At 40.0% G+C, this 16,362-nt stretch overlaps 1 protein-coding gene across 4 annotated transcripts; it reads left to right on the forward strand.

The window, feature by feature from the left end:
* The first annotated feature begins 994 nt into the window (after nucleotides 1-994).
* vrk3 (VRK serine/threonine kinase 3) lies at nucleotides 995-14,920 on the forward strand. 4 transcript variants are annotated; one of them, XM_063476229.1, is made up of 16 exons: nucleotides 995-1,208; nucleotides 5,108-5,319; nucleotides 5,411-5,494; nucleotides 6,725-6,838; nucleotides 6,935-7,084; nucleotides 8,124-8,270; nucleotides 9,209-9,252; nucleotides 9,405-9,471; nucleotides 10,206-10,290; nucleotides 10,388-10,490; nucleotides 11,610-11,702; nucleotides 11,838-11,970; nucleotides 12,451-12,568; nucleotides 12,649-12,707; nucleotides 12,791-12,927; nucleotides 14,549-14,920. In XM_063476229.1, exons 1-15 carry the CDS (start codon nucleotides 1,009-1,011, stop codon nucleotides 12,925-12,927), a joined length of 1,746 nt encoding a protein of 581 aa, XP_063332299.1. In that variant the 5' UTR covers nucleotides 995-1,008; the 3' UTR covers nucleotides 14,549-14,920. The 4 variants fall into 4 exon arrangements, with proteins under 4 accessions (XP_063332299.1, XP_063332325.1, XP_063332308.1 ...); XM_063476255.1 differs by lacking the exon at nucleotides 995-1,208 and adding an exon at nucleotides 1,722-1,824; XM_063476238.1 differs by lacking the exon at nucleotides 995-1,208 and adding an exon at nucleotides 2,931-3,531.
* The last annotated feature ends 1,442 nt before the right edge of the window (nucleotides 14,921-16,362 follow it).

Genomic DNA, 16,362 nt, shown 5'->3' on the forward strand with positions numbered 1-16,362 from the left:
TCATAGCTTCCTAAAGTCTCATATGTATATAAGAAGTATGTTATGACTTCTTAGAAACAAAAAATAATTCTGAAATAAAGGTTTTAACAGCAGGACTTTGGGTGTAGTCAGTCAATCACATGGCAGCAACTAATTTAGGTACGTAGAGATGGCCAACATGACCTGCTGAAGTCAAATTAAGCATTAGAGAAAGGAAGAAAGGTGATCTAAGTGACTTTGATCATGCCATGGTAGTTTGTACCAGACTCCTAATCTGCTGGAATTTTCTCACAGAAATCTCTCCAGGATTTAACGGGAATAAAAGTTGACATCTATCAGTCTGGAAAGGGTTACAGAGACATTTTAAGGCTATGGGACTCCAGTGAGCCACAGTGAGAGCCATTAGCCACAAACTGACAAAACTTGGAACAGCGGGGAACTTTCCGAGGAGTGACCGGCCTACCAAAATTACTCCAGGAGTGCATCAACAACTCATCCTAGAGGTCAAGAATGATCCCAGAACAACGGCTAAAAAACTGCAGGCTTGTCTGGCCTCAGTTAAGGTCAGAGTTCATGATTCAACAAAAGAAAGAGAATGGACAAAAATGGCATCAATGGGAGAGTTAGAAGGGGAAATAATCATTGCTGACAAAAAAGAATACAAAAGCTCACATTTGGCAAAAAGATATTATGATGATCCCCAATATTTTATTTTTCACAGTCACATGTTTCAGATGATCAAACAAATTTTAAACAAATTTTAAAAAAAAAAACCCTCAGGAAGGAAGCAAATAGTTTTTCATAGCACTGTAGCTATCACTGAATCTAATTAAAGCTACCATGAAAACATTTTCAAACAATAAAAACTAAAGTGAAACGAGAAAATTCGCTCTGGAAAGTGAACTAACGGGAACAACTAAAATGAATAATAATGAAATAGACTACTTATAAAATACAAAACTCTAATCTCGCTTTGTGCATCGAGAGGCTTTAAGGATTTGGAAGTGATGTGAGAGTAAAAGCCAGGAGATGGCAGTAGTGCAGCATCTTTGGATGCAAGCTGCCGTTAAAAACGACAGAAGAAGAAGAAGATCTCGCTTTGTGGTTTTTAGCACAGCTGGTTGCAATTGTCCTGAAGTCCTGCAGAGGGCAGCATTGCGCCTGCGTAGCTCCACCTGTGAGATTGTCAATGCGGTGAAGAAGAAGCAGCAAAACAATCAGAGAATAAGGTACCAGACGTTTTAACTGTTTGTAGGTTTTTATTATATACGAACAAAACCAGGTGCAAAAATTTTAGACTGATTGTAAACAAAAGTTAATATCGGTGCTTTGGCGGCGCTTCCGCCCGAAAACAGTTGCTCATTTTTTCTTATTTTGCTTGACTTTTAGCTAGCTAACACGAATGTTTGGTCAGTATATGAGTGTTTTTTGTTTGTTAATTAAACTGAAAGCAAACACGCTGAAATAAACTTCATGTGAAACGTACTCGGTCTTCAGCTATTTTATATTTTCTAAGGAGTTCCTGTCGCGATAAGGACTGTAGTTTCCTTTACGCCCCGTTTAAACCTCTTCTTAACGGTTCCCTGGAAAAAGTTATGCAACACAGTCAGCCAGCAGGCAGAGCTTTGCTAAATGTGGAGCCACCTTTGATTCTGAAACACAGCCTGAAATCTCTTAATCAAGCTTTCTAGTAATTTCTTTAAGTAGTCTTGAGGAATAGCTTTCCAGACTTCTTAAAGGACGTTCAAAGTTGCTCTTTGGATGTTGGCTGCTTTTTAGTCTGTTCTCTGTCAACATGATCAATAATGTCGAGGTCCGGGCTCTGGGGAGGCCAATCCATGACTGGTAGTGTTGCACTGTGTGTGTTTTACTGTGTTGGCAGTGTGTTTGGGATCACTCTCAAACTCCCTGTTTCTCTTTCCTTATGAATTGATTCTTGACAGCTAATAAAACCATTTCTGATTAAGTTTTTGTGAACAGTAGCTGGATCAATGTTTTGGAGATAAAGTATGTGAATTTCAGGAGCGGGACCACGCCTCCAAACACGCTCCTTCCGGTTCTTATCTATATATGAGTCCCCCCAGTTCTACAAGCTGTTCGTTTTCGTGCCAGGCCCGGGAACTGCTGCCAGTACCCTTTGAGGCCTTCCCCAAACCGCAGCTCAGTTCATGTTTAAGCCATTCATCTTTATCTATTAAAACGCTGTCAAACATAAAATGAGGACGTGGACTTAGCAAGTGAAATGACTTCATCACTCAGGGCCTTTTTCAAGCCTTTGCTGGATTTTTTTTTAATCTGCTTCTTAAGAACACGACTTTCTCTTCTTGTCCTGTGACACTTGTTCTTTTGTCTTCTGCTTGTCCAGTTTCTTCATTTTTTAAGGGCACACTGTACATCCCACTGAGACATATCAAGTTTTCAGCTAATAGCTCTTTGAGGTTCACCTTGTTGTTGCAAAAATACTATTTTGTCTGTTAAACTGTGTTATCTTTGACACTATTCATAGATTCATTTGCTTTAACATAATATTTTAAGTTCTATTTTGCTAAATTTTCAGTTATGTGTGGACAACACTGGTTCATCCCTTAGCTTAGGTGCCCCTTTTGACGTTTGAACGATTTATATGTCAGTGTTAAATGGACTTAAAATGAGTGAAAAGGCAGCTAATGTTCAAAGAAAGACCTTCGGAAAGCCTGTAGAACTATTGCTCGCACCCCTGTGAAAGAATCAAGAGTATGCTTCCTTGGAACCAAAATATAAAGAAATGAGGGGTGGTTCCAGACTTGCACAATAGTGTATCATTTTTGCATGTTTCTAGGGCTGCACGATTTTGCATAAAATGAGAATCACGATTTTTTTGCTTAGAATTGAGATCACGATTCTCTCACGATTTTCTTTTCCAATATAAATATTTATTGCACTTATTAACTGCACATCAACTTCGTAACATAAAAACAATAAATAAACATAAAAACAATAAATGCCTCACATTTTGTCGTTGCCGCAAAATGTTGTACTGCTTGAAATTCTCAGTGTCTCCACCGTTGCTCGACACTGCGTGTATAGAGCAGGTAGTGCAACAATAGAAAAATAGTTGCGGGATGGCACTGTGTAGCGTTTGTCTAGGGTGTTGATCATTTTCCTAAATCCCTCGTTTTGCACAGTGTTGATGGGAGCCATATCTTTAGCCAGGTGATAAGTAATAGCCTCCGTAATTTCTTTGTGCCTGCAGGAGTTCGACGTGTATAGGGAAGCGCTGTATAAGGTTCCCGTTATTGATGTTTGGGTGGTTGACCCAGACGGATTTTCTCCTGTCACTTCCTCGTCATCCCTGACGTGTTCTCCGTTGTTTTTCCCTGCCAATTTGAGCATCACAGGCACAGCTTCTGTATCACGTGGTATAAGGCTCCGCCCTTGTCATTTGTTGAGCAGGAAGAGTGAGCGCTTGTTTTCATGCAGATTACGTCCCGGATCAAAATGCGGTACAATCGTCGTCGTCTTTTTTTTTTAATTTTTTTAATCGTTGTCATTTGGAAATGAGATCGCACATAAGTATGAATCGAGATCGCGATTTTCTAACGATTAATCGTGCAGCCCTACATGTTTCACAGGTCAAAATTGGTCTTTATGTATCTTATATCGAGCACTGGTCCAGGCACTGCATTTATCTTCTGTCTGAAATGAGATATTTAATTTCTCACTTTAACTTTGTTTTGGTGCGTCTCCTAAACATAAGTGTTGCCACATGTACCTGAGCTGACTGTTTGATAAAGACCATGTCTTCCATAAAAAGTCAACAGTGTGGAGGGAAAAAAAAGGTCAGAAACTCAACATTTAGCACAGTCTAAATGTCGGGTTTTTATTTTTTCTGAGAGGGCTTTCTTGAATGTGATCGTACCTCATTATTTGAAGCTTTGGTCACGGTTAAAGAGTATCTATAATTCTAACAGCATTTATATGATTGAAGTATAAAATATGCTTTCTAAATTGGGATCTTTACCTCTAAATTAATTGTTCTCTTTAAAAAAAAATGTCTAGAATTTTCAATAAATAATCTTTTAGGTACTGTTTGTAAATAAATTGTTATGAGTTTTAAATCTTCCAAAATTAACTAAAGCTGTCAACAGAGTGTGAGGAGACAACTACTATGACTTTACGTCCAAACCATCTCTATACTGTATGGTGAGAGAACTGAAGTTGAAATGGGGCCAAGCTATACTTTCATGTAACACCAGTTTGTACCACCAGGTGATATAGTGGGTCACCACAAGCTTTTTTTTTAACCAGCCAAGTAATCAATGATATACTGGCTCCATCCATGAGCCAGAGTGTTGGTGGAGGCGCATAGTGAAGATCAGAGCGAGATTCTTCGTGCCTTTGTGGATCTACAGATATGACAGGGTGCCAAGAGAGAAACTGTGGTACTCAATGAAGGAAGTCAGTCAGGAGTAGAAGTAACAGATGGTTTCAAGGTGGGAGTTGGATTACTTCAAGGATTGGCTCTGAGCCTCTTCTTGTTTGCAGTGGTGATAGACAGGACTATGATGTTTGTAGACAACATTGAGATCTGTAGTGAGGGAGGAGTGAAGGTGGAGGAGATCCTGGACAGAGAAGAATGAATCATCTCAGGACACCTGCTGATAAAATGCTGCAGAGGGTACAATGCTGCAAAAACTACCATTAAGAAAGTTTTTTTTTCCTCATACTTAAAGCTTAAAATCTCATGTAGTCTTTGCACTCACTAAACCTGTCCATTTTTGCAGAGGGATATATTAACATTCATAGCCTGGTTTATATAATATATAAACCAGGCTATGAATGGATATATAATCTCTGCACTGATAAAAAGAAATATCCAGAATCCTCTCAGAAAACTCATGTGTACTTTGGGAATAGAATTATGAACTTGACTTTATTTTCTGAAAACTTTGTGACACTTGCAAAGCTTTTGTGAAGACTGATTTGTGAAAACTGTACTACGAATTAATTTCTAACAGATTTACCAGCCAACAACTGTCAGATTGTTTGTGTGTAGTTTCCTGATCCACACGATAAACCTCGGACAGACACATGACGTGGCTGGAGCAGATGATTGATGTATAATCATGTTTTATCCTCACTCTTGCAGAATGCCTTTCCATTTCTGCCCCCAGTGTGGGACAAAGTTACAGCCTGAATTCAGATTCTGTCCTTCATGTGGGGAGAAACTTCCCGGTCCTGAAAGTCCATTTCAATCTGAATCTGTGAACTCAAGTTTCTCCTCGCCTCTGAGAAATGCAGCAGCAACATCTGTAGTTAACCCAAGCCCCACTCCAAGCATGAGCTGTGAACTCAGTACAGGTGAATACAGGTGGCAGTATGTCATCAAATAAATACTTAAAATACCAAGTAATTTAGCTTTAACAATGTAACAATTTCTCTCTGTGTCCAGCCCACGGATTTGACACTTTAAGCTCGTTAACACCACGTCCTGCACTGCGAAGGACTCGCAACACCCTTTGCCTGGACAAAGAAGGTAAAGGAGATCATACAGGTGAACAGTCTCCTGTTAAGAGGTCAGTTATAATGAGATATGAAAACAACATGAGTAAATTCAGCTGGAGCAGGGATGTCAAACCAAAGGGTTCAGCTCCCTGAAGTTGTTTAGTTCTAAAAACTCCACCTTTTGTAGCTTCACTGTGATTCCAGCTGGGGCCTTTCTTTGTGGAGTTCGTGCACTGGTGGGTCTGAAGACCTCGAAGTGTATAGAACAAACTTATAGTTAAAGTGCTTTGTAAATGTGAGTACATTACATTGCACTGAAAGGCCATGGGAGGCTCTTCTGGCCTTTAGACTGAATTAAAAATCACTTGGCTGATGGATGGCCCTGGAGTTTGGAATCGGGCTGGCAGATCAATGGTGCAAGAAAGCTGTCCTTAGTATACATTCAAGTACAGTGGCTTACATGCGGCTTATGATCTAAGCCATGTGTTTTATTCATGCCGTAAAATACTTGAGTTCTGGATCAATGACTTCATGAATATGTCTATGCTGTTGAGTTTTTTTTAAGATTTTGAATATCTGTTGGGTTTTTTGGGGGGCCTTTTCTGGCTTTATTGAATAGGAACAGTGAGGAGTGACAGGAAGGCGGAGGGAGAGAGAGAAGAAGACATGCAGCAAGTAATTTCGGATTCAAACATTGGCCGGCCGCTCTTAGCCATATGCAATGTGGTTGCCTGCTCACCCCAGTGAGCTAAACCGGCTCCCCATGTCTGTTTTAGTGACACAGATAAATACGAACCCTTCATTGATATTTTGGGGGTTCACTTGTTCCCTGTACCTCTGTGCAACAAAAAAAGTCTTTCTTTTACATTTCTGTTATCGGCTTGTCGTATCTCACACCTCTGGAGGTCAGCTGATCCGTTTCCTTGTGGCTTCAAAGATGTGATGTCATTTCTCACAGTCAAAGGAAGCTTTATTCCTTTTTTTTCCCCCCAAAGTGGAATCTTTTTGGATTACTTTAACTCTTTACTCACTGTGCTTATAGATTACTCCACTTATTTTGTTCATGTTTTGTGTTTGTAATTATATTTGTCCCCCATTTATTTATTACCTCTAAGTATATGTTATTATGCTTATTTGGATGCATAATCTTGTAGCTTATATTTTTTATGTTTGTCCAGACTGCTTTGTCTGGACAAACTTCCTAGTCATACTCAATCACAATCAGTTGAAGCCCCGAACCAGAAGTACTTTGCTTCCACAGATAATGACGCTGGGTTGCAGGAATCTCCACCAAAGAAGAACACGGTCACCTTTAAACTCGACACTGGGGCGCAGCCAATCGTAGAGTCTCCTGTTGCAAAATCTCCTCGATCTGGTGAGCAGAATCACTGATTTATCTGCCCGTTCCTGCAGTTCTTTTATGAAATCTCCATTACCTCTCCTCTTTGCTTTGTTAACTGTTGCTGTGTAGCGCGAGGGAAAGGAAAGCCCTGCAGTCCTTTGAAAAAGCAGGAAGAAGAAGAAAAAAAGCTGTCTGCAAAAACAGGCTGGATAGAGGGGAGATCAGCAGTAGATGGAGCTTCACCTGTTTCCTCACCAAACTCTAAGTCTCCTGCAAAAGGTGAGCTACACCTTGAATGATGTAACAGGAGCATGTTACACACATTGTTAAGTACACTGATAGGTTTGTATAAACATCACTAAATTTTTAATGATCGGGAGCTTTATTGTTGTTCTGGCGTCGTTACAATCACCACATTTACTGCAGTTTTGTTGCTGTAACAAGAGTAATCATTCATTTCTCTTAGAATATCTATTCAATTAATAATTTAATTACATTTTTTCCCCTTAGGCTTTTCAGAGTTACCTTTAAATTTAACCACTTCTTTTACAGGAGTGCTATGGTTCATTTATATACCAGAAAATCTCATGGGGGGCCCCCCAATCTTAAATCCAATCAAAACAAGGGAAGGTGATGTTTTTCCTTGAAAATTTAATTAAAAAAACATAAACAACACAGGCTGTTGGTTAAAAATGCCTAATGCTAATCAGTCATGTGGAAAGCTTTTAAGGAGAACGTGTGACAAACCTGCCACTCGGACACAAACTTCAATACAAGAACATTACATCTAGTTAAGACTAAGGACTAAAGTCACAAACTAACCACCTCCTGTTAATGGATTTAATTCACTTTTTATATAAATATTTAAATGCTTTCTGAGCGTACATACTTGTGAGTAATTTCAAACTGAATTTGTGTTTCTGTGGCTCACCTGCAGTACCTTTGCAGCCCACACTTTAGGAATCACTGTTATAAACAGAATTCACATAAAGCTTCTGATACATGAGAGGCAAATAGTAATAATAAAAACTAAATCCGAAGCTTCTCAGCGTGGACTAGTTTCAGCTTAGTAAAATAAATTTATCAATAAATTAAACTTAAGTTAAATTAAAATCAGTAAAAAGAAATAGTCGTCTTTCTTTCTTCCATTTCTTCTAGTGTGCAGAAATTTTTTACAAATTCTTTGTACAAAAAGATTTTGTTGAGTCGATCACAGCACAGCATACTTTAGGTGTGTAATTTTGTGTGTGTGTGTGTGTGTGGGGGGGGGGGGTTATTCCTGCACTAATTAATTTGAAGTGTTTTCATTAATTTGCAGCAACTGGAAAAAATAAAGGCAAGAAGTCGAAGCATGCATCCTCTGTGGAACCGCTGCCTGAAGGTGAGGAGGTGACCGACACAACCGGCAAGAAGTGGAAGCTGATCAGGCAGCTCAGTCAGAGCGCAACCGAGCTGCTCTACGAAGGTAGGACTGGTCACAAGACATAAGGGGAAGAAATGAAAACAAACACAAATGTACAATTGAAGAGTTTAACTCACGTGAACTAGTCGTGGTGATCGCTGACATCCTGTGTCCCACTGAGCAAACTCAATATGAACAGCTGGCAGAAAACGTGTTTGAGGGAAGTCTAGTTGAGTTGTTGCAGCAGAAGTTTCTGTGATGCATCGACCAGCTGTTATCGTCACTGAGAAGGAATATGGTCGCTGTCCCCAGAGTGTAACTATAAGCACACGTCTTTAAAAGGACTCACTCAGTGCAGCGTGTTCGGTGATGTTCTGGCATCCAAATCAGCCTGGGTGTGCTGAAGGAGCTCGGTGTGGTTTCTCATGGGAAGAAACCGAGGATGAGCAGGGAAGGGCTGATCGGCTCTGAGCACAGCTCGAGTGGTCTGTATTCCCATAGTGAAACCCCTCACACGTTTATCAAAGAACCAGTGATTACGTTAAGTAACCCAACATTGCTGGCAGATGATAGTCCATGGATTTGAGATTGCATTTCAGCAAATTCTCTACATGCAGATTTTTTTTTTAATCAGAGTACAACCAAAGCTGGATCATGCATGACTGGTCAGAAGCTGGAGTGATTTACAAAAATCATGCCCTTCATCGAGGTTTTTAACCTTTCAAGTGATACTGGATGTGCTATAAACTACAGCATACCACAAATAGGGAAACATAATAACTGCAGCCCACATTTAATGCAATAAGTCAAGTCTATATTCTATCTGTTTGAGTCCAGTAAACTTTATTAAAGCAAAGGGAGGACTAATCCAGTGTAGCTGGTCAACACTGCAATGCACTCCAGCAGGATAAACCAGTTGACTATTTATTGACTTAGAAAAGATAAATATTAATAGAACATTTTATGATCACAGATGAATAAAGTGGTTTTTCTCTCTTCAGTTTCTCGGCCAAGCTCAAAGGAGTTGAATCACACCCTCAAACTGGTGAGTACAAACGGTAGATGAATGTATCTGCTTTTCAGTTTATTTCCCAATAATCCGTTGAATTGCTCTCTACTTTATTGTAATGCTTCTTCTGCTCCTGAGTTTCCCTGTGCCCAAAAAAATCAAAGTTATGTTTTGTTTTTCACTTTTAGGGAGCTAAAGATGGAAGAATCTTCAATGAGCAGAACTTTCTGCAGAGAGCTGCTAAACCGGCGTCTGGTGAGGATTTATTGTGCTTTTCTGTCACATTTAGAAGCCCATAATTACCAGAATTAGTTCCCAAAGCTGACTTTATTCTGATTTCAATAAAGACAGAGGATAAGGTGACTGTTTCTATCACATACAGAGGGTTAGGATGTTTTGTCTGTGCACAGGACATTCACTTTGACACAAAGGATTTAAATTACCAGGTGACTCAAAACTAAACTCTCAAAGGTGACAAATGAGTCAGAGAAAGAAACACTAACAGCTGAGGCATGAAGCTGTAATACATCTGTTTGACTTGATAGGCATCACAGGAGCATTGTTGTGTCTTCAACCCTCATCACAGCACAGCAACTTCACCCTTTGGCTTGTGGACTCCTGTTTTAAAACCTTGATTTGACGATTTCTGTCATCACATTCTCAGTTTTATTAAACCAGACGGCGAGGGCCGCAATCTCTAACAGGGGCCGTGAATTTACAGATTGACCATCATGTGATATTCAAAGCTTTTAAGCTGTTGATTTAGTGATGAACTCTTCAGGGAGGTGTATTCAGTGATAAGGGTCATTTTCTCACAGATGTTTGTGTTATAGCCAGAAGAGTCGCCCTCTGCTGGCCGTTAGAAAGAATGTAGATTGAAAACTTTTCTGAACTGACTTTTCAGACTCTGAAGGCAGTGCATCTGTACATATACACAGTGTTTTCTGTCTGTGTGATGATTTTCCTACTAAGACTTGTTTTCTCCGTAGTGGAAAAGTGGGTCAAACAAAACAAGCTGGATTTTCTGGGGATTCCTTCCTGCGTTGGCTTTGGTCTCCATACAGACTCGTACAGGTGTGAGCTTTACCTGCACATACAAAACATATGAAAGCATTTTACTTTGACCTGTAAATCTGTTTCCATTAATTTCATTTTATTTTCGTTTCTGTAGGTTTCTAATTTTTCCCAGCATTGGCGAGTCGCTCCAGTCCATCATCAAGAAAGAAAATCAGCCTCTGTCTGAGGAAGTTGTTCTTCAGCTGGCCTATAGAATAGTTGGTGTTTTCGAATTGTCTAGTCACACAAATACTCTAAAAGTGGACCTTTTGTACTTTTTTCCTCTTCTTAATAATGCTTATTTATCTCTTACTGGACTTTTGTGTAGACACAGTCTGAAACGAGCTGCTTTAGCTCCTCTTCCTTTAACCTTCTATTCTGTTCAGTTCAATTTTATTTTATTTATACAGCACCAAATCACAACAACGGTCACCTCAAGGCGTTTTATATTGTAAGGTAAAACTTACAATAATACATACAGAGAAAAACCCAACAATCATTTGACTCCCTATGAGCAAGCACTTTGGCAACAGTGAGAAGGAAAAACTCCCTTTTAACAGGAAGAAACCTCCGGCAGAACCAGGCTCAGCGAGGAGGGGAGGGGGGGGGGGTGTCTGCGCTATGTATGATTTTTAGCCATAAAAATATTTCCTAGCATTGAATTTGTTGATTTACTTCTACTACACTTTTTTTCATATTTAACAGAAATATGTATCCAATTATGTAATTTTCCACTTCTGTTCACTAAACTGTGATGTTTTGCACTAACAGAGGTAGAGCAGCAACATTTAAAACTGCAGAAACTCCATGCAAGTAACGATGAAGAGCTCTCACATTGTGTGAGGTAGATGAAGGAAACAGTATACGAATGATAAACATACAGAGTTATTAAAAAAAATCAGTGTAAAATATAATGAGGTCATAAATAATCCCACTTGGTCATTTTAATCAATAGCTGAGCGTCACCTCTGAAGTAAAAAAAAACAACAAAAAAACGAGCTCCTGCTCCACACCTGAGACCCACTTCTTTAAGCCAGCTGGTTTCTAATTGGCTGACCTTCACAAATGGAAGGCTTGGACAGCAAGTGGGTGGGGCTTCTGTGCTCACAGCTGGAGTTGTGTGTCTGAGAAGAACTGGAAAGCACAGTGATTACTTTTCTTTGTGCTGACCTGTTTATGAGTGCCCATCGTTGTTCCCATTTCACAAGCACTAGAGACAAAATTCTAATGGTTTTGGAAAGATGAGTTATTTTAATTTTAGAGCCAGAATTACAAAATGAATCCATTAGGCCTGGGCGATAAAGCGTTAAGAGACTAACTTTTCTTTTCCCTTGCAGTTAGACGTGCTGCACTACATCCATTCAAACGAATACGTTCATGCGGATATCAGTGCCGAGAACGTGTACATAAAACAAGGACAGAGGTCACAGGTAAGACGTGCTCTGAGCTTCAAACTGCACTACTCTGTCCTGAAGTGTGTGTAACCAGGCTGCTTGTGTGTGTGTGTGTGTGTGTGTGTGTGTGTGTGTGTGTGTGTGTGTGTGTGTGTGTGTGTGTGTGTCTAGGTGTACCTTGTAGGATACTGCCATGCCTTCAGGTACTGTCCAGGAGGAAAGCATGTGGAGTACCGTGAAGCCAGCCGAACGCCACACGAGGGCACCGTCGAGTTCATCAGCCTGGACGCCCATAAAGGAGCAGGTGTGTTGCCTCTGTGGTCCACTGAGCCCTCTGTAGTCTGTCAGTGTCACTAAATGATACTTCATCGTGTAAGCTGCTGTAAACCAGAGCGCTCTGACCACGCTCCATCTGGCCAAACACTGGCTTCACATCTGCTTCTCCTTCTTTCGGCTGCTCGTGCCACAGCGGATCATCTACCATCCTCCTCTGTCACACCAACCATTTGCGTCACTACATCCATCCTTCTCTGTGGCTTTCCTTTTTTTCTTTCTGCCTGGCAACATCCATGGCTTCACATTAGTATGATTTTATGTTTACATGTGAAGCTGTTTTTTGTTTTTGTTTTGTTTTTTGTTTTTACAGTTTTTGAAGTTAAGAGGCACAAATTTCACTCGTGGAAAAACAAGGAAATGTTTTTGTAAACCTGAGGTCTGTTTTTTTTTTTTTTTTGTTTTGTTTTGTTTTGTTTTTTTACTGATTTTTGTCATCACGCTCTTTCAGCTCCATCTCGCCGCAGCGACCTGCAGTCTTTGGGTTACTGCTTGCTGCACTGGCACACTGGATTGCTGCCGTGGACAGAGCTCACTCAACCACAGCAGATAGCCACCGAGAAACAGAGGTAAGAGAGAGATAGTCTGTCATTTTTGTGTAATTTTAACCTTCTGTGTGAAATAAAATACAAATAACACATGGCTGTAGGTACATGGAGGATGTTCCTGCACTTCTGAGCCAGTGCTTTGGGAGGAGGAGCGTTTCCAGTGAGTCCCAGTGTTTCTTCTGTATCATATACCACATTTTCCTGCATTTTCTTTGGTGATATCTTTCTGTTTTTGTGCTGCAGGAGCATTTCAAACGTACCTGACCGCAGTGATGGCTCTGCAGTACTCCGAGCAGCCCGATTACTCAGCGCTGAAGGCCGGACTCAGCGACGCTTTAGTGCAGCTGGGGGCATCGGTGGAGGAGCCCCTCGATTTTTAGGTGAGGACACACCCGCCTTTACTGAAACTCAGAAATAAAGATGTTCACATGCACCTGAGGCAAGTTCAACATACCCAGAATAGCTTTTCTTTACCTGATGTCAGCAGTCAGCTCATTCACCTGCCTTCTGAATAAAAGGTCAATGAGGCTCAGGTGTTGTGTTTTAGGAGCATATTTTTAAAAAAGTTGCTTTAAAAGTAAAAAGTTTAAACATATTCTCCAAGATCTTAATATTTCTCATTGATGCTCATCACATAGACCCTCTTTGTATCTGCACAGAGGCGGTGGTGCTGTTTTCAGACAGCTGATTGGTCACTGGAAGGTTGATTCATATTTGTTGATCTCTTAACAGATATAACAGCATAAGTTACCATGGTGATACCCCAGTAAAACTTGAAACATCTTTGTAAAACTAAAATTTTCAGATAAGAAAAGGAAGAAACTGATATTCTGGGTTCATCCGATTCTCAGTTTCTCACAGGATTAATTTTTTTAATGAATAGATCTGACCAATCAGGTCACTGCATTTGGCAACAAGTGCAATCATAGCTCAAAATGCACGCCAGTACTTAATAAACAGTGATATAGAAATAGTAAGATAACACTATTTTACCTCAGACACAGCTGGACGCTGCTTCAGGTCAGTCGGCCTCTTAATGATTTCTCAGCCTTCTCAGATGTGGCTCCAGCTCTGCTGACAAGAGCTGAAACTGCCCCACTGACATCCTGAAATATGTACAAAAGCTGTCATGATACAGCTTCTACTACTGGATCAAACCATGAAATTCTCCCTGCTGCTGCCTTCTTCTGAGAATCGGATGAACCCAGAATCTCAGTTTCTTCCTTTTCTTGTTTAAAAACATCAGGACCAGCTCATCATCGCTTCATGTCGACGTCATGTTCTTTAGATTTAGTTTTTCTGAGGACAAACCTTTTGTAAAAACCCTTTCAGTGTGTATACACGTTACATGACAAGTTCAGATCCGAACAATTTTGAACTTCGTGTTATTTTTTTCCTCAGTGGGTAAAGACCTCAAGGCTAAAGACCCCTTGCTCAGCCTCAAGGCCTGTATCATAGTACAGGACTGTTCATTGCAATCAGATATTAAAAAGTATTATTTATACACTGACATCATTAAGAATTACATCTGTTGGAGACATTATGTTTATTATTTACAGCACAGGATGCAAAGCTAGAGGTGGCAGATGAACATGAGGTAAAGATGCTTAGATTTTCGTTGGGCGTGACTGAGATGGAGGGGATTAGAAATGACTTCATCAGCTCAGGGACTGAGTTAGTGAAGCGGAGGGTTGGTGTTGGGTGTTAGGAATAGGGTAAGATGGAGGTAGATGATCCGCTGTGGTGACCCTCAGTCAAAAGAAGACATACAATCTTCAGATACAGCTGCCACCATTTATATGAAAGGGCCCTTTATCTATGTAGCCGAACAGGCAAAATCCAAGCAGACTGAATGCAAACGGGGATTATTACTGTGATCAGATGAGATTATCAGAGATTTAATTAAACCAAACTGAAGCGTTAAAACTGACATCAACCTGACAGCGATGATGCATATGTATCAAACCCTATGAGTCTGACTAATCTTTGTTTTATTTTCAGAGAGATCGCACAAAAGAAGAGACGACACTGGAAGATCCTGGAGTTTTCTTATGTTAAAGTCGTGTTTAAATGCTGATGCTTTATTGCACTGAAAGTCATGAGTTTATTAGGTAAACGATTCATTGTTTTTACAGTTTGTGTGTGTGTGTGTGTGAGGGGGGGGGGTTATCATCTTTATGGACCTGTTGAGGTTTCTGTGGTTTTCAGCCTCACAAAGAAATACAAGTTTTAAATTCCTAAAGCACTGATTTTTATATTTTGTGTGTTGCAGTGTTATTAGGTAGTTAGATTTAACAGGGTGATTTTTATAACAGATGTTTTTTTTCTGTTGACTTATCCTGCTGAACATTTCAACAAATAAAATACCGACATTTCTTACAGTGACTCAGTGAGCTTTGATATTTAGTTTCTGATAAGAATACATCTTCTGGTTATTGCTACCTGTTATTCTTTTTTCAAGCTCCAGATTTTTGTCCCTGAATTTTGGGAGAGTAGCTTTGCATGACTCAGAGTTAAAAATAATCCTTATTTATCTTTTACCGGACCTTTGTGCACATCTCACCCATTTTACCTCTTTATACTTTACCTCCACTCTTCTGATTGGTCGTAGCTCACAAACAGAAGGCTGAGAAAGGCTGGGGCTGTTGGCTCACGGGAATTACACAAACACACACTGACCTCTTTATTTGAGACTTTTGCCAAGCTTAACCCTCACACAACCCAACTGTTTTAGTAACCATAACCAGTCTCTGTCAAATGAGCCGTTTTCATCACCACTGAGGGCATCGAGTTTCTGCCTTGAGACTTCTGTGTCAGTTAATAATGTTGCTCTGTGGTTGAAGAGAGCAGACAGGGAAAAATTTACAATAAAATTAAAACCTGAGTGTAAGAAAAATGTGTCATGTGGACGTGGTCAACAATAATACTCGGTCAGTCTGCAGTGTTTAAATGACATTCAGTGGGTATTAAAGGCTCAAAGTGTGCCAAGAGCACATCTCCCACACCTTTTATACCACCAACAGTCTGAACTGTTGACTCGTCAGACCAGACAAAGTTTTTCCAACCTTCTACTGTCCAGTTTTGGTGAGCCTGTGTGATCTTCTGCTTTAAGGTTCAGTGTGGTGTTTGCTCAGAGATGCTCTTCTGCATACCTTGGTTCTAACAAGCTGTTGTTTGACTTGCTATTGTCTTCTTAATCAGCTTGAGGCAAACTGGTCATTTTCCTGTGACATCAAAAAGGAATTTTCACCCTTTGGATATTTTCTATATTTTGACCAACTCTCTGTAAACTCTAGAGATGGTTGTGTGGGAAAATCCCAGTAGACCAGCATGTTCAACATCACTTAAATCACCTTTTCTCTCCATTCTGATGCTCAGTTTAAACTTCATGTGTACCTGCCTAAATACATTTGAGTTGCTGCTATGTGACTGGCTGATTAGATACTTGTGTTAAGCAGCTGAACAGGTGTACTTATAAAGTAGCTGGTGAGTGTATATTAATTTGTAGTAAGAAACAATTTTAAAAGTAAAAATGCAACAACAGGAAGTATAAATATCTATAAATAATCCCACTTTGGTCACTTTAAGCCTTTGGTGGGTGGCTGCTCATATAACCATGACTGAGCGGTATCTAGTTAAGAGGTAAACAAGTCTCACCTTAACAGACATTTTGGGGACATAAAATACTTTCACATTCCTGATGACATGCGAGACTAAAGTTGATTCATTCAACACAGCAGCACGTGTTAATTTTAAAGAAACCTTTATAAAGTTTAAACATTTCTGAACATAAACATTTGGACATTTCAAGACAT

This window comes from Pelmatolapia mariae, linkage group LG1, assembly GCF_036321145.2.
Source record: "Pelmatolapia mariae isolate MD_Pm_ZW linkage group LG1, Pm_UMD_F_2, whole genome shotgun sequence".
NCBI lineage: Eukaryota > Metazoa > Chordata > Actinopteri > Cichliformes > Cichlidae > Pelmatolapia > Pelmatolapia mariae.

Bases quoted from the DNA above. Each gene is read 5' to 3' on its own strand.
- vrk3 (XM_063476229.1), top strand. From the start codon at position 1,009: ATGGCAGTAGTGCAGCATCTTTGGATGCAAGCTGCCGTTAAAAACGAC. The intron at 1,209-5,107 runs GTACCAGACGTT...TCACTCTTGCAG, and splicing joins CAAAACAATCAGAGAATAAG to AATGCCTTTCCATTTCTGCC. The intron at 5,495-6,724 runs GTAAAGGAGATC...TTGCTTCCACAG, and splicing joins CCTTTGCCTGGACAAAGAAG to ATAATGACGCTGGGTTGCAG.